The sequence below is a fragment of the Schistocerca americana genome, chromosome 1, assembly GCF_021461395.2.
Source record: "Schistocerca americana isolate TAMUIC-IGC-003095 chromosome 1, iqSchAmer2.1, whole genome shotgun sequence".
Lineage (NCBI taxonomy): Eukaryota > Metazoa > Arthropoda > Insecta > Orthoptera > Acrididae > Schistocerca > Schistocerca americana.
Genome location: NC_060119.1, coordinates 375860458 through 375886730, shown reverse-complemented (window position 1 = coordinate 375886730; position 26273 = coordinate 375860458). Strand labels below are relative to the sequence as shown.

Sequence of the window (26273 nt, the reverse complement as noted above, 5' to 3'; positions counted from 1 at the left end):
ATTGTGCTTTGAGAGTTTGCTTCATTCTTTAATGCAACACGGGGAGGGGGATGGCTGTAAAGCTGGTGGGGGCGAGGGGTCGGGGGTGGGGGTGGGGGCTCTCGAGCTCCAGAGAAAGGCAGTTGCCAAGTTAATGAGTTTTTTTATCAAAGCATCTGCACTGTGTAGTATACCAGGTCAATGGTTGGCTGACTGCTGAGTTGTGCTTGGCTGCCTGCTTGCACATCTCATAGTGCCGACGCAGAATCTCAGCTGTGCATTGGCAACCTCATTATGTAAGCTGGCAGTGAGGTTTCTGCACCAGCAATGTGTATGCTTAACGATGCTGCACCTGCTGCGACCCCAAATGATACCTCGGCTGCTTCAAAGTGGAGGAAGCTGACCACAATGAGGAGCTTGTTCTGCTATGGTGGAAGATGGCTGGTGTGCATGGGGAGCAACCTGCTACCCCCTGGGTAGGAGTCGGACATTCTGCTGGAGTAGACCTAGGATGGCCCGCTGCACCAGTCCAGGAGGGACTGTTGACCCACCCTGGCCTGAACCAATGTCTTCTCTGGCAGTTCCATGTGGCAAACTCATCTGGCACAGCCATGATGTCCTGATAGTGCTGTAAGATGGAGAATAATTTTGTTACAAAATGGCCAGTACTCACACTTGCCGCTGGCAGGCCTGTTGTGTATATGCTAAAATATTACTGCCACTGCTACTGCCAGTGTGCACATATGCCTTGCCCCTTGCTGTATGACTCTTTGCAGCACCAATGATTCCACTGTTTCAGTAAGCTAAACTGCCTCACAACATTGTGTTGGTCTTGTTGAATCAATACAGAGAAAACATCCTGCACTCAGCTGCTGGCCATGCAGCTGCAATTCACCGCTCAGACTCACACTATTATGCCCACACATGATCAGTGCTACACATTTCTGATAGTGGTCAGCATACATAAATGCTTTAAGTATTAGATAACAACAGCAGTTGAGTGGTATAGCAGGAGGAGGAGGAGGAGGAGGAGGAGGGGGGTTGGTTCTTTTCAAAGTAGCTATTTTCCTCCTCACATATATATACAATGTAATCTAGAATCAATTACTGTAGTTATATTTTAATAGATTAGTGTTAATCATAATTTGTTGTTAGTGTACTTTACAGAAGTAGCAAGGAGTGGTTGCTACCAGTCAGTGCATAACTTCGTTCATTCAATATCTTTGAAGGCTCTCCTTCATTGTAGAATTAACAGAACATGGTGTGTGAATGAATAAATGAATGAACGCAGTAACAATGACTTGAGTCAGACTGAGCTTGTTTGACAATATACTACTATGCCATTCCATGTTGCTTCAGCTCTTTGCCAAAGTTTCAATTATATTGGCTGGTGAGTGGTAGCTTGCTAGTTATCAGCAATCCTTGACCAGTAGGTGAGATAGCAGGAGAACATTCTGTGCCGGGCAACAGTTGAGTGCCCTCTGGATCTTGGTATGTTGTGATAGTATAGGCAACATGCAGTTTTGCTTTATCTTACTGACAGGTAACGTCAGAGAGCCCTCAAAGATAGGCCACTGCCCTAAGCATGCAAAATTTAATGCCTGCTGTCAAAATTACCAACTATGTGAGTGGAGGAGATTATGTTGCTTATCCAGTGGTACTCAATATCACCATTCTAGGTGCTGTGCCACTATGTTGATGACAAAAGTAATCTATTAATGTTTGTTCTCCTTGGAACCTCCATACATACATGCATACATCCATCATTATGGTGTGCACAGAATGAGGACTCACTTGAAAAAATGACATGGTACAACTCCTGTGTCCAGTGTTGTCATTGATTGCAGCATTGCCTCTGCTCCTCCCTCTGTTGCCACACAAAGGGAAGCCACAGCAGTCATCACTGTGCTGACAGTCCATGGTGCTCCAGACATTGTTACCCTGTCTGTGTAGAGCAAGTCACTGCCTGTGAAGTCATGTGTGATGGAAGCAGAATCTAAGTGGTGACACAGTACCATGGTCATGGTTGTTGTGTTACAATATGTTATAGGCAACACTGTGCTCTGTGTTAACAGTGTAGGCACTCTGCATGTTTCTTTTTATCAATTTTTCTTACCTTTGTGGTCATCTTGTTGAATTGTGTTTGCCTATCAGGTATTAGCTGATGCATTTCCAAGTGTCTTATTGGGTACAGGAAACAACCAACTTATGGGATGCGTGTTGCTCTGACCCCACAAGAATGTATAAAACATCCAAGAACATATCCAGAATGTAACAGTGCCCTTCATTGCTCAAAGGAATATAATTACAATTTTAGTCTAACAAGTGACTAAATATGCAGTTTGTTTTGAGACCTGTAAAATAAAATATCTATACTAAGCCTTATGCAACAAACCAATTGAAATATTTAAGAATCAGTATTAGGCTAAAAATAGAACATTTATGTTTGTGCCAGTTATTCCAATGAAGAAAAAGTTAAAGGATGAAGATGATAAGCCATAAAAAAAGGTCACATTTCAAGCAACAGAACACAGTCTTTGCCTGATAATGATGATTCTGCTGCTGATACTGAAGACATGTAAATGTGCTCTAAGGAGCAAGCAGTTACTTTAAAAAGTTCTGCTTCTAATTTCTGTTTGTAAGAAATGAGGAGAAAGAAAACTGGCATTCTACGGATCGGAGCATGGAATGTCAGATCCCTTAATCGGGCAGATAGGTTAGAAAATTTAAAAAGGGAAATGGATAGGTTGAAGTTAGATATAGTGGGAATTAGTGAAGTTCGGTGGCAGGAGGAACAAGACTTCTGGTCAGGTGACTACAGGGTTATAAACACAAAATCAAAATGGGGGTAATGCAGGAGTAGGTTTAATAATGAATAGGAAAATAGGAATGCGGGTAAGCTACTACAAACAGCATAGTGAACGCATTATTGTGGCCAAGATAGATACGAAGCCCACACCTACTACAGTAGTACAAGTCTATATGCCAACTAGCTCTGCAGATGACGAAGAAATTGAAGAAATGTATGATGAAATAAAAGAAATTATTCAGATTGTGAAGGGAGACAAAAATTTAATAGTCATGGGTGACTGGAATTCGAGTGTAGGAAAAGGGAGAGAAGGAAACATAGTAGGTGAATATGGATTGGGGCTAAGAAATGAAAGAGGAAGCCGCCTGGTAGAATTTTGCACAGAGCACAACTTAATCATAGCTAACACTTGGTTTAAGAAACATGAAAGAAGGTTGTATACTTGGAAGAACCCTGGAGATACTAAAAGGTACCAGATAGATTATATAATGGTAAGACAGAGATTTAGGAACCAGGTTTTAAATTGTAAGACATTTCCAGGGGCAGATGTGGACTCTGACCACAATCTATTGGTTATGACCTGTAGATTAAAACTGAAGAAACTGCAAAAAGGTGGGAATTTAAGGAGATGGGACCTGGATAAACTGAAAGAACCAGAGGTTGTACAGAGTTTCAGGGAGAGCATAAGGGAACAATTGACAGGAATGGGGGAAAGAAATACAGTAGAAGAAGAATGGGTAGCTTTGAGGGATGAAGTAGTGAAGGCAGCAGAGGATCAAGTAGGTAAAAAGACGAGGGCTAGTAGAAATCCTTGGGTAACAGAAGAAATATTGAACTTAATTGATGAAAGGAGAACATATAAAAACGCAGTAAATGAAGCAGGCAAAAAGGAATACAAACGTCTCAAAAATGAGATTGACAGGAAGTACAAAATGGCTAAGCAGGGATGGCTAGAGGACAAATGTAAGGATGTAGAGACTTATCTCACTAGGGGTAAGATAGATACTGCCTACAGGAATATTAAAGAGACCTTTGAAGAAAAGAGAACCACTTGTATGAATATCAAGAGCTCAGATGGAAACCCAGTTCTAAGCAAAGAAGGGAAAGCAGAAAGGTGGAAGGAGTATATAGAGGGTCTATACAAGGGCGATGTACTTGAGGACAATATTATGGCAATGGAAGAGGATGAAGATGAAATGGGAGATATGATACTGCGTGAAGAGTTTGACAGAGCACTGAAAGACCTGAGTCGAAACAAGGCCCCCGGAGTAGACAACATTCCATTGGAACTACTGACAAAACTCTACCATCTGGTGAGCAAGATGTATGAAACAGGCGAAATACCCTCAGACTTCAAGAAGAATATAATAATTCCAATCCCAAAAAAAGCAGGTGTTGACAGATGTGAAAATTACCGAACTATCAGTTTAATAAGTCACAGCTGCAAAATACTAACATGAATTCTTTACAGACGAATGGAAAAACTAGTAGAAGCCGACCTCGGGGAAGATCAGTTTGGATTCCGTAGAAACACTGGAACACGTGAGGCAATACTGACCTTACGACTTATCTTAGAAGAAAGATTAAGGAAAGGCAAACCTACGTTTCTAGCATTTGTAGACTTAGAGAAAGCTTTTGACAATGTTGACTGGAATACTCTCTTTCAAATTCTAAAGGTGGCAGGGGTAAAATACAGGGAGCGAAAGGCTATTTACAATTTGTACAGAAACCAGATGGCAGTTACAAGAGTTGAGGGACATGGAAGGGAAGCAGTGGTTGGTAAGGGAGTAAGACAGGGTTGTAGCCTCTCCCCGATGTTGTTCAATCTGTATATTGAGCAAGCAGTAAAGGAAACAAAAGAAAAATTCGGAGTAGGTATTAAAATTCATGGAGAAGAAATAAAAACTTTGAAGTTCGCCGATGACATTGTAATTCTGTCAGAGACAGCAAAGGACTTGGAAGAGCAGTTGAATGGAATGGACAGCGTCTTGAAAGGAGGATATAAGATGAACATCAACAAAAGCAAAACAAGGATAATGGAAAGTAGTCTAATTAAGTCGGGTGATGCTGAGGGAATTAGATTAGGAAATGAGACACTTAAAGTAGTAAAGGAGTTTTGCTATTTGGGGAGCAAAATGACTGATGATGGTTGAAGTAGAGAGGATATAAAATGTAGACTGGCAATGGCAAGGAAAGCGTTTCTGAACAAGAGAAATTTGTTTACATCGAATATAGATTTAAGTGTCAGGAAGTCATTTGTGAAAGTATTTGTATGGAGTGTAGCCATGTATGGAAGTGAAACATGGACGATAAATAGTTTGGACAAGAAGAGAATAGAAGCGTTCGAAATGTGGTGCTACAGAAGAATGCTGAAGATTAGATGGGTAGATCACATAACTAATGAGGTAGTATTGAATAGGATTGGGGAGAAGAGAAGTTTATGGCACAACTTGACCAGAAGAAGGGATCGGTTGGTAGGACATGTTCTGAGGCATCAAGGGATCACCAATTTAGTATTGGAGGGCAGCGTGGAAGGTAAAAATCGTAGAGGGAGACCAAGAGATGAATACACTAAGCAGATTCAGAAGGATGTAGGTTGCAGTAGGTACTGGGAGATGAAAAAGCTTGCGCAGGATAGAGTAGCATGGAGAGCTGCATCAAGCCAGTCTCAGGACTGAAGACCACAACAACAACAACAAAGAAATGAGGATGATGATAAGAGGATAAATGTCACAATGTAATTGTACAATGCTGCAGTATGATGTACAGATGCTTTTCAAAATGATGAGGGAGCACGTCTTCAGAAATGTATAATTTTTATGGCAAAGGAACACTGGCCATTTGTGTGAGTGTGCACAGAAATGTATCTGAAAGGCAGCAAGATTTTGAAATTGCTCTTTTTTTATACAACAAATTTATTGATTTTTAAGACATGCCCTTTGTGAAGATCATAATTTTGCTGGGGTGTACATAACTTATGTCATCCTTAATGTTTAATAGTTATTCACTTAAAATTTTCTATTGGTAGGTTACTATTATACCTAAGAGCTATAGTAAAGTTATTAGTATATATACATAAATCATTTTATAATATTAGTAGCTTTTAACAATTCATTAACACTTTGCCATCCCCACATCTCATACAAGTTTATTCGCTTTGCGCCGGCAGTGCTAATTCGGATTACTTGGCTTGTCGCCAACTGTTCTTGACATTATCGGGATATTATAAATTGTTAAGTTTTACTAATCTCATTGTTAGTCTTCATAAGTTCTCAACTCTATTCCCCTACTTTCATGAAATTTCGATGATATACATATGTAAAAAAATTCAAAATTTGTTTGTCTGGTATATTTATTTGCATTGTCTTTGGTACTTAGTATTTCTCTTTCATATGATATGTGGCAAAACAGTCTCCAAGATGTAATGCAACTCCACAAGACTTGCACATTAAGTTTTTTTCTTTTAAACATACATGGCAGTTGCATTATTTTCATTTATTTGTTTTGGAAATAAGTGTTACTTGACGTTGCTTTATGTTACTGAAAAGTCTGTCACTCAGATCACGATGAGACATACGCGATGTAGTGGCAACCTCCAAGCTTTGCTTAGAAGCAGGTACATGGTCTTTTATCCACGAATCAGACACTTTCAATAAAAAAATAGTGAAATCGAAGACTCTTGTGTTCTGTATTGAAATATTGACATGTATGGAATGCATTAAATAATGCACAATTAAGGAGGTACATAGCAAACCTTTTTTGACCATTTTATAGTTTTCTGTATATAGGGTAATAACTCAAATATTGGTCTGCCCGATCCACGCCTTTCATTTATTTGTTGTAGTCTAATACACTTTAAGGTTTTTTTTTTCAATTGTGTAATTGGTTTTTCTACATTTTCTTTGAATGTCAAAGTGGCATTATGTATTGTAGAGATCATTCATATCATCTTACGTTCGAAGTGAGTACTTCACCTTTCCATTGATAACAAGCTTCAAACACATTGACTTTTGCGCACTTTAATTTTTCCAGAAATTCTCTATTTTGCCGTATAGTTCCACAAACTCGAATTTTCTTTTCAAGTAACTTCTGCACAAGTTCTACATTGTTATAATAATTATCCATGTAGAGATGATGCCACTTTCCATAAGAAGGTGTCAGTATTTCCAGAATGAGATTTTCACTCTGCAGCAGAGTGTGCGCTGATATGAAACTTCCTGGCAGATTAAAACTGTGTGCTGGACCGAGACTCGAACTCGGGACCTTTGCCTTTCGCAGGCAAGTGGTCTACCAACTGAGCTACCCAAGCACGACTCATGCCCCGTCTGGCAGAAGTAAAGCTGTGAGGACGGGGTGTGAGTCGTGCTTGGGTAGCTCAGTTGGTAGAGCACTTGCCCGCAAAAGGCAAAGGTCCCGAGTTCGAGTCTCGGTCCGGCACACAGTTGTAATCTGCCAGGAAGTTTCAAGGTGTCAGTAGTTCCATCACTGTTTTTGCTAAAGGCTGTCCAGAGCCAGAATATATCTTGAATGAGGAAATGTATCCCATACTCGAATCACACACCACCCAAATGAATATGCCATATTTCATAATTTTTGATGGATTGTAAACTTTATAATTTAACCATCCACGCCACTGTATCATTACTTCATCAACTGAGATGTTTTGACTTAGATTAAAAGTTTCTTTAAACTTTTTGGAAAAATAATCAATTATGAATTGCACTTTGAAAAGCCGGTCAACACTACCCAGTTTATTGTTGTTGTTGTTATTGGAAAAATGTAAAAATGATAATATTTGTCTAAATTGGTTGCGGGACACCATTCTGCAAAATATCGATGTGTCTATTAATGGATTCATTCACCAATAATCATTGATCCTTACTTTTTTGACATTTCCCATAAGGGTAGCAAGCCTAAACCATTTTCTAAGTTTGGGTCCCGCAACATCGACAAATTTGTAATTTTTTTAAATCCAGTTTCCTTTTATTGCAATTGTGATTGTAGTACTTGTTGGTTTCATTGCTAACATATTCAAATAGATCATTCCCAATATATAATTCTACGATATCCTCGATGCTCTGTGTATCTTTGGGAAATATGTTTGAACCCGGAGGATCCTTCAAATTTATTATTGGTCCTTGGTAAATCAAAGTCTGGCCACTGTGCATTGTCTTCTTCATCTGAATCAGTTGGCAACTGTAGCGTTCGCTGAATTCTTCTTGGATGTATTTCACTATCTTCTGATGATTCTGCTTCACTTTCATTTTTTTGATATCCAGTGTCTTCTTCCCAATTGGCCAAGTTATTCGGAACATCAGACAAGACATCCGCACATTCTTTGTAAATAATCGTATTGTCTCTTTCATCTACAATGATGAAAGGGCACAAGAACTTAATAAGCATACGACACCACTGTGGTGTCGCTGGCCACTGAGCAATTTTATGCACACGACACCACTGTGGTTGTGCCAGCCATTGACTGCCATTTCACTCATGCCATCACTGTGGTGTTGCCAGACAGTATAGTGTTAAGATTCATTTCACTTGATTATCAATACCTCCTGTTAGTCCTCTCAGGTATGGGCCCCACACACTTCAGCAGTATCCTAGAACCATTCACACGAGTGATTTGTAACCATTCTCCTTTGTAAATTGATTACACTTCCCCAGTATTCTACCAATAAACTGAAGTCTACCACCTGCTTTGCCCCCAACTCAACCAATGTGGTCATTCGATTTCATATTCCTACAAAGTGTTACACCTGGATATTTGTATGAGTTGGCTGATTCCAGCAGTGACTCACTGATATTATAGTCATAGGATACTATGTTTTTTTGTTCCATGAAGTGCAAAATTTTACATTTCTGAACATTTAAAGCAAGTTTCACAACTTTGAAATTTTATCAAGATCTGACTGAATATTTATGCAGCATCTTTCAGATAACACTTCATCACAGACAACCGCATCATCTGCAGAAAGTCCAATTCTGCTATTATAATTGTCTGCAATATCATTTGGTTCCAACACACTTCCCTGGGGCACACCTGAAGTTACATCTAAATCTGACAATGATTCTCCATCCAAGATAATATACTGTGTGCCCCCTGCCAAAAAGTCCTCAGTCCATCCACAAATTTCACTTGATACCCCCATATGATTGTACTTTTGACAATAAGCATTAAATGTGGTACCGAGTCAAATGCTTTTCGGAAATCAAGAAATACTGCATTGGTCTGATTGGCTTGATGCAAAGCTTTAAGTACGTCATGTCAGAAAACTGCGAGCTGGGTTTCACATGATTGATGTTTTCAGAATCCATGCTGGTTGGTGTTGAGGAGGCCATTCTGTTCAAGATACTGCATTATGTTTGAGCTCAGAATATGTTCTAAGATTCTACAACAAACCAATGTCTAGGATATTGGACACTAGTTTTGTGGATCACTTGTACTACCCTTCTTTCGGATGGATGTGTCCTGCTCTTTTTTCCAAGAACTAGGCATGACTTCTTGTTAGAACGATCTATGATAGATTATAATTAGAAGAGGGGCTAACTCAGCTGCAGTACAGAATCTGACAGGGATTCCATCAGGCCTTGGAGCTTTGTTTAGTTACAACAATTTCAGCTTTTTCTCAACACCAATGACTCTAATATTTATTTCATTCATCTTTTCAGTTATATGAAGGTTAAATTGGGGTAATTTTCTTGGGTTTTCCTTTGTGAAGGAGCATTTGGGAATGGAGCTAAGCATTTCAGCATTTGCTTTGCTACCCCCAATTTCAGTTCCTGTCCCATTCCCTAAGGACTGGACATTAACTTTGGTACTGTTAGCAGTCTTTACATATGACCAGAATTTGACAGCCCACCACATTTCACTTAGCATCTCTCTACTTATAGCCCTACACTTTGATTTACACATGTTATGCAGTAATCTCTGTTTCTTTAGAAGTTTGTATCCACATGTTGACTAGGTTTTACATTGAGGCAGTTTAGTTTCCTGCATTTCCACTGAGGCTTTATATATTACGATAGCAGTGAATCCTGGGGTTTGGCCACATGGGCTCTGTTTTAGGCAAAGAGGAGATTTATGGCATATTTTAAGATTTTTACATTGCTTGGACTATATTTACTCTGAAATAAATATATTATTGTCATAAAATGTATGGTTATGCTACTTTTTGTAAGTGGTGGTTTTTTATACATAAAATACACTTGTCACATTTATGCTACTTTTTGTGAGTGGTGGTTTTTTATACATAAAATACACTTGTCACATTTATCTTTTTACTCGTGGTAGGTCACTGGAGGAAACAAAGGGATTGGTCTGGCCATTGTCCGATCACTGTGTGAAAAATTTGATGGGACTGTGTATCTGACTGCCAGAGATGTTAAACGTGGTGAAGCAGCTGTAGATGAGTTAAAAAAGGTTTGTGACCAAGTGTTGGCAATGATTTTTGTTCGTTGGAGACAAGTATGTATTATAATTCTCTGTTTTGGATATGTAGAATAAATATGAAAGTTAGTGAATTCTGTATTCAATATGAATGAGGATATAAATTAGAAAAAGTACTTTATATTTTGTCATCTAGAATTTAACATTTACGTCTATTTTATCTTTCAGTTAGTGTAAGGAATGAGAAGTAAATGAAGTTCAGTGATAAAAACATAATATGAGGGACATTCAGATGTGAACTGAATTTATTCTAAATACACTCTCTGGGAAGGGGAAAAGTGAAGCACCCAGAAGGGGAGGAGGGAGCACAATGAAACTTTATGGGTTGAGAGAATGTGTGATGTTATTTCAGTGATTACAAAATTAAGTCAAATTTACAAAGAACTTCGTGAAACCCATTTATCAGACTGATTTTGCACCCTCTTTCCCTGGGTGCATGCACTGGATCACTTGGGAAGGGTGTTGTGAAGCAACTTTATCCTCTAATGAGCAAGCTGAGTGACAACTGGATGTTGATATCTTGGATACTGGCACTGGGATGGAGTTGACGTCCAAGCTGGTCCCACACATATTGTATTGGGCACAGATCTGGGGATCTTTCTAGCCACAGTAGTACCTCATTGTCACACAGACAGTTTATGGAGACACTTTCCATGTGTGGCGACCATTGTCCTTTTGAAAAATGGCACCACAATAGTGAGCATCACATGAAAGTTAACAGAGAGGCTGCAGGATGTCCATGGTATACGGTTTTATTGTCAGGATTTCCTCGATCACTATCCAGCTGTGGCCATATTTACTTAAATAAGGATTTTTGGTTGATTTTAAACTATAAATTTGTTTAAATAAATGAACAATTACTTGTTTTTAATTTACTGGTGACTTAATGACTTGCTTTTCAAGAATATACTGTCGCCTGTCAGAAGCTGCTGCTCTTTTTTTTTTTTTTTTTTTTTTTTTTTTTTTTTTTTTTTTTTTTTTTTTTTTCAAGAAATATTTGTCATCATTCATTAAATTTCTGTGAATTTCTTTAATATATGCAGTATCAGGATGTTCATAATATGAATCATTGTTGTAGTTACTGTAATGGACACTGAATTCATCTCAAGGATCCATTCTTTTCAGTCATATGATTTCTTCCATTCCTGTGCCACTGAGCCCTTCAATATTCTGATCCAGACAGATAGTTCACTATTAAGAAAACACCTTCTTCTTATTGGCACTCAATAAAAATCAAGTACTGGATTGGTAATAACAGTGACAAAAGTGGTAACAGAGCGCAGTGAACAATAATGATGTAAAAATGGCAAACTGATTGAATGTTTCCAGTCATAACTGAATGTGCCAGACTGGTGTTGACTGTTTTCATTTGGTTGCTCCTACAAACTGGTTTCACTCAAATGAATGAATGAGTGAATTAATATGGAAGACTACAATCAAATGAATCAATTGTTTTTCAACAACTGAGTGAATCAATAGTTTCATTTGGTTGTTCCCGTCACTACCGACAGTGTGTGTATGCACAAAGTTACAATGACATACAACCATGTTTTTTTTGTCAGGCTGTGTAGTTTCTTCCAGTTAAAATTCATTTTCCTCATTGGATAAACAGCTTTTTGACACCACACTATAAAAAAGAACAGACAGTATTAACAATTATGCATCTACTGCCCTTCATTTCCTGCATTATTATGAATATTAGGGAACTTTTGGGCCAAATGAAACATACATCTTTAGAAAAAGTTCCCATATTATGCTTGGAAACAGTTAAAATTGTTGGGGAAAACTGATGACGCTTGTTGATAAAATTCTCTCGAGCTTCCATCCAATCAAGAAGTTAAAAACCCATGAGCTTTCGCTCGAATTCTCCTCAGCTGTTATTGATTGGGTGGTCATCTGCAAGCTGCTGGCTGCCACCTCCCAACACAGAAACATTCTGTCCTGTTTCAGATGATGAAAACCAGCTGAAAGAAATGAGCCATTTACATAAATTGATCAAAGAAAACTGCTACTGCAACCAACAAGTTTTGCAAGCCATTTCATTGAAGACTAGTAAGCAGGAGGCCTCAGAGGAGGAGAAGCAGCAGCTTTTATTTTTCCACTCTATGGCTCAGTAACAGCAAAGATGAACTGGCTCCCAAACGGGCATATAACTGATTCAACCATAACAGGCATCCAGCAAAGCTTCAATGACTTATACTGATGAGCCAAAACGATATGACTACTGTCCACCATGATGCTGGATGCTGCTTGGGGGTGTTGCAGGCACATAATGTGCTAACAAAATTATGTTAGTGGAGCAGACACAGATGGTAGAGCACTGTAGCAAAGATAAGGGCTGCAAATGGGGAAATCCATTGAGATAAGCAACTTTGACATAGGGCAGGTTATTAATGTAGAGTGTCTCAAAAATGCTGAAGCTGGTCAAATGTTCATGTGCTACTGCCATGAGCATGTACAGAAAGAGGTAGAAGGACAATGAAGCTACCACTAGGTGCTAAATGGTTGGACGTCTACAACTCTTCACACAACGTGTGGTTCAGAGGCTTGTCTGGTCTATAAAGTAGGTGATTTGCAGCAACTCTGCAGAAAGAGCACAATGCTGGAGCATGCATGAGTGTTTCAGAGTGCACCATTTACCATAAATTGTTGAACATGGATCTCCACAGCAGACCTCCCCTATGTTCACATGTTGAACCAATAACATCATTGGTAATGACTGCAGTGGGCACGGGACCATCAGGATTCAACTGTCGATCAGTGGAAATGTTTCAGCTCTTTGGGTGAATCACATTTTTGCTACACTAGATCGATGGTCGTCTCCACAAATGCTGTCATTGAGGCAGACAGCTGCTTGAATTGTGCAGTGCCCTACAGATGCAGGCTGGTGAGAGCAGTATTATGCTATGGGAGATGTTCTCCTGCACTTGCATTGGACCTGTGGTAATAATGGAAGACACATTGAAAACTGTGAACCACCCGCATCCCTTCATACTTGATGTCTTCCGCAATAGCAATGTCATCCTTTAGCACTTCGTGTCTCAGAACAAGAACCACATTACAGTGGTTTGAGGAGCATTATAGTGAACTCAGGTTGATGTCTCAGCAACCAGATTCACATGATATAAATCTTATGGAACCCACCTGGATCACTGTTGGGTGCCATCACCTTGAACGCGAATCAGCGGCCTGTTTTTTATGCACATTAAATGACCTCTGCATAAATATCTAATGCCACATACTTCCAAAAACCTACCAGCAAACTGTCGGCTCCCTGATGTGCAGAATCAGTGATGTATTTCACTCCAAAGATGGTCAAACAAGCTATTGAGCAGGTGGTCATAATGTTTTGGCTAATGAGTGTATATGACTGGTGAAAGGTGATGTAGGCCTCAGTAGGCCGGAAATGCACAAAATACCTTATGCATGTGGACAGAAAGGTGTTTCCACCTTACAGTATCCTGAGAAAACAATGGTAGCTGAACACTCTGGAAAACAGACATCAAATTGCATTTGACAAAACATCTGTTATTAAATGGACAAATGGTTTCTGGGATTGTGTTATGAAAGGAGCAGTTGAGATAAAAATTTCTGAAAACACTCTCAATAGTTAACAGTAGTCTGCAGTTAACCACAGCTTTGGACCTGGTCATCGGAAGATCTGAAGTGAGCACAGGAGTCTTGCAACCCAGACATTGTCTATATGTCACAGGAATAGGAACATCACAGGCAGTAGCACGGTTATATAATAACAGCAGCAGCAACCACATGACAGTTACCACCTGATAGTGGCCAAGAAGCATTTGGCTGAAAGCTCATGGGTTTTAAACCCCCTGATGCAGATGGAGGCTCAACAGAATTTTATAGGCGTGTGTCCTTGTGAAACTATACATTCGTACAGGATGACATTTGTGTTTAGTCATTCCTTCTGTGCTTATTGCTGAAGGAACAAAGAAATGGAAAATTATGGTTAACAGGCTGTCAATCATGAAATCCTTAGAGATCGAGCACACGCTCAAATCAGGGAAAGAAATAAATTGTATCATTTTCAAAGGAATTGTCCCGTCTTAAGTGACATAGGGAAACATGGAAAACTTACATCTGGGTGGAGATTTGAGCCATTACAAATACCAGCCATTGTCTTACCACTGCCGACCTTGCTTAGTCCAAAGGAACAGTATTTGTAGAACAGTGTGGGACAGGCACTCTTTTCTTTATAATCCTATGTAACTACCTGTGCTACTCCAACCTAAATAACTGCTTTCTGTGAGTGTACCTTATACTTAAATGGCCACCATATTGAACCAAATGATAGAAAACATTTATGAGACGTTTAGTCCTTTCATTTATCCATTTTAGATGTAATGATTTGATATTTTGTTATTTGTAGGGCTTTATAAATCAAACAAAAATATTTATAACTTTCTTTTTACCCCATAGGATGGCTTGAAAGTGAAGTTCCATCAGCTTGATATTGATGATCAAAATAGTATTGACAGGTTTAGTGACTTTTTAAAGGAAAATTATGAAGGACTTGACATTCTGGTAAACAATGCTGCAATTGCTTATCCGGTAAGAATGCCATTGCGAAATTTCTGCATTAAGATATCACAAGGAATACAGTGTTGTGTAATGTGGTGCAAGAGCTTATTATCAAAATGTTATAAAGTGAGTGCAGTATGACAATGTGGTTAGCTAGACTGAGAAAACTTTAGCTTTAAAAAAACTTTAACTTTAAAAACTCAGCATGATTTCATAACCAACTTGCAGAAATATTTTTACAAAATTTCTCTTTTAATTATTTGTTTCAAAGGTCGAATCAACTGTATCATTTGGAGAACAAGCAGAAAACACCATAAGAGTGAACTTTTTTGGAGTTTTGGCAACATGTAAAGCATTGTTTCCTCTGCTTCGACCTCATGCTCGTGTAGTTAATCTCTCAAGCTCTGAAGGGCATCTGACAAAAATTCCTGGTGACAGCCTCAGAAAGAAATTTTCAAATCCTGATTTGACAGAAGAGGAACTCTGTGATTTAATGAGGCAATTTGTTGAGTAAGTAATAACTGTTTGCATTTAATTTGTGTGCAACATGTATTAAAATAAGAAACAAGGTTATCACAATTTGAAATCTGCTGAAATGTTTGATGATTATATTGATTGTACCTCTATTAATTGTTCTAATGTCTGAAATGTAACTTTTTTCATATTCATATATTCCACTTTTTCTCATTGAGTGAATTGAGAATCATTGTTAGTCTTGTTTGAGAGTAGAACAAAATGATCTAGAAGAGAGGAACCATTTGTGTATTTAAATTTCTCGTTTGGTTATCTTATTTTAGATTGTACAGAATTTTAGAAACAGTTATGGGCATTTAAAAAGCAGAAACCATTTCTGTTAGAAAATTGACTATGTCAAGCAACTTATTTGAGAAAAATTCTGTTTACAATCGAGAGATGTATGGCAGAGAGTACTTCCCATTTTACCATCTGTTAAGGTTTCTTCACATTTGCTTTACATATGAAGCACAGGAAGAATGATTGCTCAGATGGCTTTGTGTGTGCCTTAATAGCTGAGCCTTCTATTCATGGTTCATACAAGAGAGCTATGTTTATAGATTTCTCACTTCATATTGGTTTTTGAAACTTTATAAGTAGGCTATAATGGGACAGTTGACATCTGTCTTGAAGAATCTCCTAGTAAGCTTTTCTACACTTCAGTGACACTCTGCTATGGATCAATCAAACCTGTAGCCATTATGTGCTGCCATTCCTTGTGTAAAAATCCCCTGTTAGTCCTATTTGGTGTGGGTCCTTCATGTTTGAGCAATGTTCTGGGATGGTTTGCTCAAGCGTTTTGTAGAGAACCTCACTGTACACTCATTGCATTTTTCCAGTATCCTATCAATGAACTGAAGTCTACCACCTGCTTTACATATGATAGAGCCTACATGATTATCCCATTTTACATCCCTACAAATTGTTGCATCCAGACATTTCCAGTAGTTGAGTAATTCCAGCTGTGACTCATTATGTCATAATTATCTTATGTTTTTGCATTTTCTGAAGTGTAAATGTTTCCATTATTGAACATTTAAAGCAAGTTGACACTATTTGCACTACATTAAAATCTTGTCAAGGTATGCCTGAATATTTGTGGAGCTTTCTGTGTGTTTTAGGCCAAGTCAGGACATCTGTACAGTGGGCAGTTAGTTTTACTCCTCCCTTCGCAATCATAATTATATTATGGATTCTGCAGCTTGTAACTATTTCAACACAGCAAATTTTTTACGCATGTATAAAGCTCTAGTGGAAACAAAGGAGTTTAACGAGATTCTTTGTCTTTGAAGGATTATGTTGTCAAACCAAAATATATGCAGAATAACATTACAGTATACTTCCCAAATAATTTCAACTTAGTTTATTTCATTGCTACACATCTGTGGTGGTCATATTTAGCTAAAACTTATAATTGTGATAATGGTGTTATTTAAAATTGTTGACTATAAATAAAAAAGTTTTCAATTACCTTTTGGATGGATATACTCCATTTATGGCCCAAATTTATCACAGCTGAAGTATTTCAAATCATTACATGATATTCAAAAGGTGCAAATCCCAATAAAGTCAATAGACATGTAAAAATAAATAAATACTCGTAACTATTGGAAGTAAAGGTTGCCCCATCAGGACAGAAAATAGGAAATGGTTGCAGAAAGGGAACAGGTCAGTAATGACCTTCTTTAGTGAAGAAAGGAGGAAATAGTTGGGGAAGGTTGGTGAGGAGTAATTGTTGTAATGTACCATTCCAAGATTAACTTGTGAAACTAATAATGTAGGAAATGATGGATTGCTACTTACTGTTTTCGGCCACAGCCTTCATCAGTAGAAGAGAAACACAATCCATTCATACACACAAGCAAGCACACTTTGGCAGTCTTGTGGGTGTGAGATGAGTGTGTATGTGTGTCTGAATGGTGTGTGTTTCTCTTTTGGGATGAAGACTGTGGCCAAAAGCTTTGTGTAAGTGTTGTTTAATTGTGCCTGTCCGCAACTTAATGTGTCTTATTTATGGTAAGCAGCAATCTGTCGTTTCCTACGTTGTTGATATTCCTACCCGGAATTTTCATTGTTTCATAAAACTTACAGGCCTGCATGTTATTCTATAAAAACATCTACATTATTGCTCTCAGTATGGGTTAGTGCACATTACATATTCTTATTTTTGAAGAATATGTAATGTGGACAAACTCATACTGAGAGTAATAATGTGCACACATGTAGATGTATCAAAAAGAAGGGTGCATTCATAAGATTGACCTAATGGAAAAACAAAATAATTTTGTCAGAGGTATCTTAAACTGTCTTGTAAAAAATCTTGTTTTTGACTGAAGATGCTGGTGTTATTGAATGTAGAAACTTTTTAAGATCCAGAGATGATTTTTCTTAACTGATGAAATATTCATAAAATAAGTAAATGCCCCATAAAAGAAGATTGCTCTGAGAAATACATTATTTTTATTCATTATTAATTGTAACACATATTTTAACATCTGCATTGTTACCAACACAAATTTCATCCTCATAACTGACTCCAACTCAGCTGTAATTATTCTGCCACTTTTTTCACGTCTTTCAGGCCCTATTTCTGAGAGCAGAGAAGGTTGCTCTAGTAATTAGTTCTTTTCTGCTTTATTTAGGAGGAGACAATGAGGAATAACAAGTAATTATAGGAGATGAATATCCTTAGAAATGTAAATGGTGCACACATTAAGCAAAGAAAAGTGTGAATGAGAAAATCCTGTGTGGGAGAAATTATGCGAATGGAAGAACTGTGTACAGAGGTGGGTGACATCTTAAGAAGAAAAACATAGGTGGATTGACAGTAAAGTTAAAAAATGTAAGAAGAAAGCAAAATAAAAAAACAAAAAGAATAACGAATACAGAAAGAGAATTAAAAATGAAGAAGTGTTGTAGAGCCTGTGTAAATGGATGAACATGATGAGACACACAAAAGAAAGAAAATGAAATTATTAGTCCAGTTATGGTAATACTGAAGTTAAGATAGAGTGAAGAGTTTTAACTTGATCGATACACATCCATTACAGCAAAAATTGCCTTAGAAATCATTACTGAAATCCACAAATTAACTTAAATCACAGACTGAGTAGAATTTAATGCTTACCAAGTGCTAAAATTTATAGACATGAACAAAATGTGTCTCTGAAACAATGGTTCTGTACACACAGTTTCCTTCATCTGTCAGAAAAGAAGGTTAGTCAGAGACTGAGCAGGAAAGACCTTTGATCATGAGTTCTCTTGTGGCTCTCTCTGAAGTCCACTGCCATCATTGTTGTTGTTTCTGTTACCATTGACATCTTGGCCATCATCTCCACCATCATTATCATCACCCTTAACTGCCTTTTTGCTGGCCATGTTTGACCAGCACTGCCCATCAGCTCCTATTCATGTATATGTCGTTGCTTCTTATATCTTCCATCAAAACTTATTTTTAATCATCAATAAATGGAAAGACTTGTTATTGTTTGTTTCCATAATTGCTGAACAGTCACTGGAAAGAGTCACAACCATTAAACATCTGGAAGAATGCATACAGAATGATTAAAAGTGGAATGAACACACAAAACGAATCTTTGGAAATTCAAAAGCCGTACTGAGATTCAGTTGAAATAAGAGTAGCCTACCTACGAAGAAGGTAGCTTAGAAAACCCTCAAGCTACCAACAATTGAGTGTTGTTCTCCAGCCTGGGCAGTAGGGAAGATCCAAATAAGAACAGTGTTTTTTGTCTCATGATCATTTAGTATTTATGAAAGTTTCGCTCTGATACTCAACCAGCTTCAATGACAGATAACTACAAGAAAGACATTGTGTAACACAGTGAGGTTTGCTCTTGACATTCTGAGAGTATACATTCCTAGGAGAGGCAGCTAAAGTATTGGTGTTTCAGTAGCTGTAATACTGTCTTTCCATCACTTTGAAGTCTTAATGAAAGTGCTCACCCTATTTGTCACTGTTATATCCCAGATTTTAAGGTAAAAATCAAGGAGACTCATAAAATGTTGGATCTAAGACTCATCAAAGTCTAACTTCTGTAAAGTTTCTAGCATATTGACAACAACAGAAATATAACATGGACCCTTTTTGTTGCTTAATAACTTAGTAAAGACATCTTGAATGAAACCCAAGCTTCCCTCTCATAGCTGCCGTAAAGCAACCAGGTCCAACAAAAACACCATATATCAATTTCACCTCTGATAGCTGAGGAAATTTCCCTCAGAGATACTTCAACTTTCTCCATTTGGATGAGGCTTTCACAGATTGTTTAATTAGGCTCAGTTTAATTCTTAATAATCATAAATTCCTTTGATATACTGAAGTTACAGTTTTTAATAGCCAATTGTCTCCACTACTTCATGTTTTTATTTGTGTTTTCACAAAGGGTCATGTTAAGTACTGCTACACTTACTGTAGTTTAACTGTGATTTTGTCTTTCAACAATAGAAAAACAAAATGCTAAGAGATAAATGCGATTTGGTTTTGTAACTCTTCATCATTATTTAGGGCAGCAAAGAAAGGTGAGCATGAAAAGCACGGATGGCGAAACTCAGCTTACGGTGTTTCAAAAGTTGGAGTTACTGCCCTCACTTTCATGCAGCAAAAAGCTTTTGATGCAGATGAGCGTCCTGACATTATTGTGAACGCTGTCCATCCAGGTTATGTATCAACAGATATGTCAAACCATAAAGGTCCCCTCACTGTTGAACAAGGTATGTTTAATTTAAATATCCTTGTCATTGTTTATTGAGTAGTGCGATTTTATAACCTGTTGCATGTGTCTATACTTCACTCATCGTTATCAACAGGCAAGCGGCTAGCTTTCCATTATTGTAATGAAGCTGAAACTGACTTAATATTTTCACTACTTTTGATTTTGTACATTAATTCTATTAGATACTTTTATATGTTGCTATTTTCTGGTGTTTTAGTTATGTGCTGAGAATACTGATTTTACAGGTGCTGATGCTCCTGTATATTTGGCACTTTTGCCTCCAGGTGTATCATCGCCCCGTGGTGAATACATCTGGTGTGACAGGCAGGTTGTAAATTGGTTCAAAGGTCCAATGCCAGCTCCCTATTAGTTTCAGCTCTCAGATAATTACAGCTGAACTTAAAAGAGAATTGGAAAAGTTAAATGTCCAGAGAACAAAAAATGTTAGTGTCTAACAAAAAGTTTACACAGCTGTTATCTGAAAAATACAGTGTCTAGATATTTAAAAGACACACACATTGCACCAGGTTTCTTTCTAATGGATGACACTAAAGTAATAAACAAATATCACACCATTACTGCAAAATTTAGGTAGTTGGCTTATTAAATTTTGCTTAGTGATAGCTTCATCTGGGAATATATTTTATGATCTTTATATCTACAAAGAAACTGCAATTATGAGTGAAATATAATGATATAAGCAAAATTCTGAACGTTGTAATGATACAAGCAAAATTGTGAATGTGTTTATGACATATGTGTGTCAAGTGGTCAGCAACTGTTGTATTTGTGGTTATTAAATAAAGTTGTACTCTATATATGTTTGTGCCCCAACATCTTGTGTTTCATTCAATGGTACATTTATCAGTTACTTTTCAGGTTGTGATTTCATGGTAAAACCAAGGGACCCACTATATCTATAACTCCATAAATTTTTGAATAGTTACTTTATTACAATAATGTACAACCTTTTCCAGTTCAGAAAAGAGTAAGTTTCATCCCTGTGCCATCTCTCATATCTCATCATTAGGCAGTAATATAGGAACATTTGTAATCAGCACTTCACTACACTTTTATTGCACAGTTGATAAAGTATAGGAAGGAATAGCACTTTCTCTAATAAAATCCTTTCAGTCTGGTGGCATGGCACAGACTTTTGGCACAGTTGTGTGGAGAAAGTGACCCTTTTTCAAATTGCCCTTATAATAAGAAATGAAGACACTGAAGTTGCTCATTACTGTTTTTACTAATGTGAACTGCTGTAATGTGAGAGGGTTAGTGTTTATTATGTTCAGTGAAATAATAGAAAGAAATTCTGACGTATATTATCAAGTTGTGCAGACTGTAACTTACATAATGTAAAATGCAGTTCATGGGAGAATATCACTAGAGAACTAAATGAGATAGGCCAGTCATTAAACTGAATTGTTGATATTGCAAATAATTATGAACTGTTGCCCAAAGGTTCATGTTCTTCCTCATCAAGGTCATCCCCTATTGTCCACCCAAATTCATTATGTGCATTGCCCGAATGACCTGCAGTTTCTAATTGCAATAATAGTAGGAAGAAGAACATAGAAAGAATAATAACGTAAGTAACAGTGAGCATACGCTGAAAAATTTTTGGGGAAAGTAAAATCTTCATGAACAAAAACAGGCCGAATCAAACTTGACAACGATATGACTTTTCTCCAAGTCTACATCTGTGGGTGTGGGTAATGTCAGTACAACATAAAGTTCAAATTAACTATTTGAAAGGCAAGTAGCCACTTCCGAAACTGGATACTCCAAAATATCCATCTCTCACCAAATGATTACCATTGGAATAGGTGACTCTTCCATCCAACTGCATTACTATATGACCTGACATATACAAATAATTAAACTGAACACAACAATAGTGGCACTTGAGCGAGTTGGTAAGTTCCAGACTTAACTGAATGCATAAAATAGATTTATATGATAAAAATAATTCTTATCAGAATCATTTCGTTTTAGTGTTAGATTCAAATGAAGTACTTAAACAACCATTTTGCAACATTGTAGCAAATTAGTTAATGCAATAACTATTCTGAAATGGAATGGTAGAGCTTTATAGGAAGCATGAAAAATAGATATTCTGTAATACATGGATAATACAAAATATCATGACTTCTGTGCACCACAAGATTGAATGCTGTATTGAGGCTCTGAGGGGTACAACATTCAGTGAGGAAAGTATATAAAAGGAGCAGAGATGAACGGGGAACAATTCTAGCAATGATAAAGGTCACAACTGGCGAAATTGACAAACGTAAGTCGCTTTGACAAATGACAGATTGTGATGGGCCAGTGCCTGGTAATGAGCATCACAGAAATGGCAAAGTTGATTGGCTGCACACGTGCTACTGCAGTGAGCATCTGTGGAAAGTGATTGAAGGATGGTGAAAGCACTAGTAAGTTGTGAAATCTCTAGTGTGGCTTCGGCTGCCAGAGACTGTGTGTGTGTGTGTGTGTGTGTGTGTGTGTGTGTGTGTGTGTGTGTCAGAATGCAGGGGTCAGTGCTGGTGCAAGAGCTTCAGATCACACCACGTAGTGCACACCATTGAACATGGGACTCTGTAGCAGATTATCCTTACATTTCTCATGTTGACAAAACAGTATCATCAATTAAGACTGAAGTGGGCATGGGATCGTTGAGACTAGACCATGCCTGGTCAGCTGAATCATGTTTCTTGTTACACCAGGTCATGTCAGGATATGCTGTCGTCCAGGTAAAAAGTTGGTCAAAACGTGCATTCAGATACAAACACAAGCCAATTAGGAAGTATTTTACTATGGGGGACATCACTTGGGCTTCCAAGGATCCTGTGGTAATAATTGAAGCACCGTAACACCTGTGGACTATGTGAACATTATTGCAGACCATGCTTCATGTGTTCCCTGATGGCAGTGGCATCTTCTAGCACATAACTGCCCACATCACAAGGCCATAATTGGACTACAGTGGTTTGAAGTGCATCATATTGAACTCATGGTGATAACTTCGCTACTAAAATCACCTGACGGAACACATTTGGGATGCTATCAAACTCCAGTTCCACGCCCATAAACCACTGGCCCATAATTTACAGGAACTGCGTGACCTGTGCATAGATATCTTGTGATACATACTTCTGGAAGCCTACCAAGCCAAATCCATGCTACAAAGAATCACTGCTGTACTGCATTCTAAAGGCGGGCCAACATCATATTAAGCAGGTGGTCAGTCACAGTTCTAGATTAACATTGTTTAACACACAAACAGCTTGAGTGACATCAACAACTTTGGAAGTATTGAAACATAATGGCATCTCAATAGCTCTGAATTTTGATAATGCACCAAATGCAGATTGTCTCCTTGACAAAATGTTTCATTACATTTGTGCAAAGGAGAGCACCTTGTAAGCCACAGTGCAGAAAGGAACATCAAATGTTTTACCAAGTAATTAATTTAATTGCTGTAAATTATGATGTCATTGTTGCAAACTTCATCCAGAACTATCTGCATCTGCAAACCCAAAGCACAGAGCTAAAAAATAATTTGTTGTTCAAAAAGGCAGGTCACAAACATAGTGCTACCTTTACTTTTATATATTAAATGGTCAAAACTATCAACACAGTTTTGAGAGAATCTGTGGAAGTTCTCAACAAGATTGAAACCAATGTTCAGTTATTTCATTACATGTAATGTGCCACATTTCTCACCTTTCTGTGACTATGATGGATGTCTTCTTCATTGCTAAATATTTATAAGATGATCTACTGGCTCACAAACCTTGTCAGATGAAGATGAGATAGTTTGATACTGTTTACACCATGACCGTCTCTCCTACCCTGGTAGTGCTAGTCCACTGTGCTTTGTCCATGTCTTGTCTGCACCACATTCCCACCCCACTTTCACCATACATGCCACACTATTTGTCTTGCATCGTGCATAAGGATGTTTTAGGTCACTGTCCTGTTGCATATTTCCTCCTGTTGGTTATTTCTAAACATACTTCACAAAACTGACAAATGTTCTCATTGACATTACTGTAACATGCATCTAACTGAAATAATCTGGTATATGGCTGACCCAAAAAGTCATTTAGAGGCAGCTTAATGGAAGAGATAGATGTGTCATCTGTTCTGCACTTAAAAAATGAGAACTCTTGAGTATTACAATACAAATTCACAGCTAGTTTATGAACTCTTTCCACCATTTCACCTGTTCCATATTTCTTGGTCAGAACACATCAGTTGCATATTAAGCATTTCAGTTCCTTTGTTGCTGAATGCATTGTTATATCAACTTTCTTAACATTGTGTTGAAGTTAATGTGCTCCAATTTTCAGCACCTACCTTTCTCTTTCAGTTTTAAATCAGGTTTCTATCACAGTTGGACTTCTCCATGCTCACTCTTTCTGTAACTGTTCTTATTGATCCCATTGGTGTTCTTATTAACAAGATAGATACTCCTTGAAATTGATGTATATTCCTCCTTAAAATTACATAAGATATAAATAAGTCACTTTTAATATGATTTTATTTCCTACAGCGTAGAAACTTGTAACTAAGTACATTCTGTTCTTGCTATTCAACATTACTTATCTCCCAATCACTTAATTCGTCTTCCTTCCTGTCACTACTCAGAAAAAATCATAGGATTCTTCTTTATTTATATTGTTCCAAAATATTTTCAGTACTTCCTCTGTATCGGGCCAATCCATTGTCACTGTCACCAGATGAGAGTTACTGTCTTACAAAATTCAAACCTTTCTTTTCTATTGTTCATTAGAAGGCTCACATTTCTTCACCAAAGTTTTCATTTTAAAATGCACACACATTTTCTGCTCCTCCTTTCTCCATATTCTGTGAGAGATATTTCTTTCAAAATTTACATTGAGGTACACTATATGATCAAAAGCATCCGAACACCTGGCTGAAAATGACTTAAAAGTTCATGGTGCCCTCCATCGGTAATGCTGGAATTCAGTATGGTGTTGGCCCACCCTTAACCTTGATGACTGCTTCCACTCTCACAGGCATACTTTCAGTCAGGTGCTGGAAGGTTTCCTGGGGAATGGCAGCCCATTCTTCATGGAGTGCTGCACTGAGTAGAGGTATCGATGTTGGTTGGTGAGACCTGGTACGAAGTCGGCATTCCAAAACATCCCAAAGGTGTTCTATGGGGTTCAGGTAGGACTCTGTGCAGGCCAGTCCATTACTAGGATGTTATTGTTGTGTAACCACTCCGCCACAGGATGTGTGTTATGAACAGGTGCTCGATTGTGTTGAAAGATGCAATCGCCATCCCCAATTGCTCTTCATCAGTGGGAAGCAAGTTGCTTAAAGCATCAATGTAGGCCTGTACTGTTGTAGTGCCATGCAAAACAACAAGATGTGCAAGCCCCCTCTATGAAAAACACAACCACACCATAACACCATTGCCTCCGAATTTTACTGTTGGCACTAGACACGCAGGCAAATGGCGTTCTCCAAACCCACACCCTGCCATCGGATTGCCACATTGTGTACCTTGATTCATCACTCCACACAACATTTTTCCACTGTTCATCCATCCAATGTTTACTCTCCTTACACCAAGCAAGGCATTGTTTGGCATTTACCGACGTGATGTGTGGCTTATGAGCAGCTGCTCAAACATGAAATCCAAGTTTTCTCACCTCCTGCCTAAATGTCATAGTACTTGCAGAGGATCCTGATGCAGTTTCTGCCTAAATGTCGTAGTACTTGCAGAGGATCCTGATGCAGTTTGGAATTCCTATGTGATGGTCTGGATAGATGCCTGCCTATTACACATTACGGCCCTCTTCAACTGTTGGCGGTCTCTGTCAGTCAACAGACGAGGTCAGCCTGTATGCATTTGTGCTGTACGTGTCACTTCACGTTTCCACTTCTCTATCACATTGTAAAGAGTGGACATAGGGATGTTTACGTGTGTGGAAATCTCACATACAAACGTACGAGACGAGAGACACCAAATCACTTGACCACATTCGAAGTCCAGGAGTTCCGCACGGAGCGCCCCATTCTACTCTCTCATGATGTCTAATGACTACTGATGTCGCTGATATGGAGTACCTGACAGTAGGTGGCAGCACAATGTACCTAATATGAAAAACATATGTTTTTGGAAGTGTCCGGATACTTTTGATCACATAGTATATCTGTCATAAAACCTTAGAATCGAAGTTACCCCTTGTTCATTGTTTGTTCATGA

The 26273-nt window shown here is 38.1% G+C and overlaps 1 protein-coding gene and 1 non-coding gene across 2 annotated transcripts in view; both read left to right on the top strand.

Moving 5' to 3' along the window:
- Positions 1–20863, top strand: part of LOC124622888 (carbonyl reductase [NADPH] 1-like) — a 60286-nt gene extending 39423 nt beyond the window's left edge. The window contains exons 2-6 of the mRNA XM_047148681.1: positions 10086–10214; positions 14682–14813; positions 15055–15293; positions 19822–20027; positions 20275–20863. Coding sequence (XP_047004637.1) covers positions 10086–10214; positions 14682–14813; positions 15055–15293; positions 19822–20027; positions 20275–20399 — 831 coding nt within the window. The 3' untranslated portion in view covers positions 20400–20863. The remainder of the gene's footprint in view (positions 1–10085; positions 10215–14681; positions 14814–15054; positions 15294–19821; positions 20028–20274) is intronic.
- Trnal-caa lies at positions 7152–7226 on the top strand. Its single transcript has one exon. It is a non-coding gene; the product is annotated as a tRNA-Leu (tRNA).
- Positions 20864–26273: the final 5410 nt, after the last annotated feature.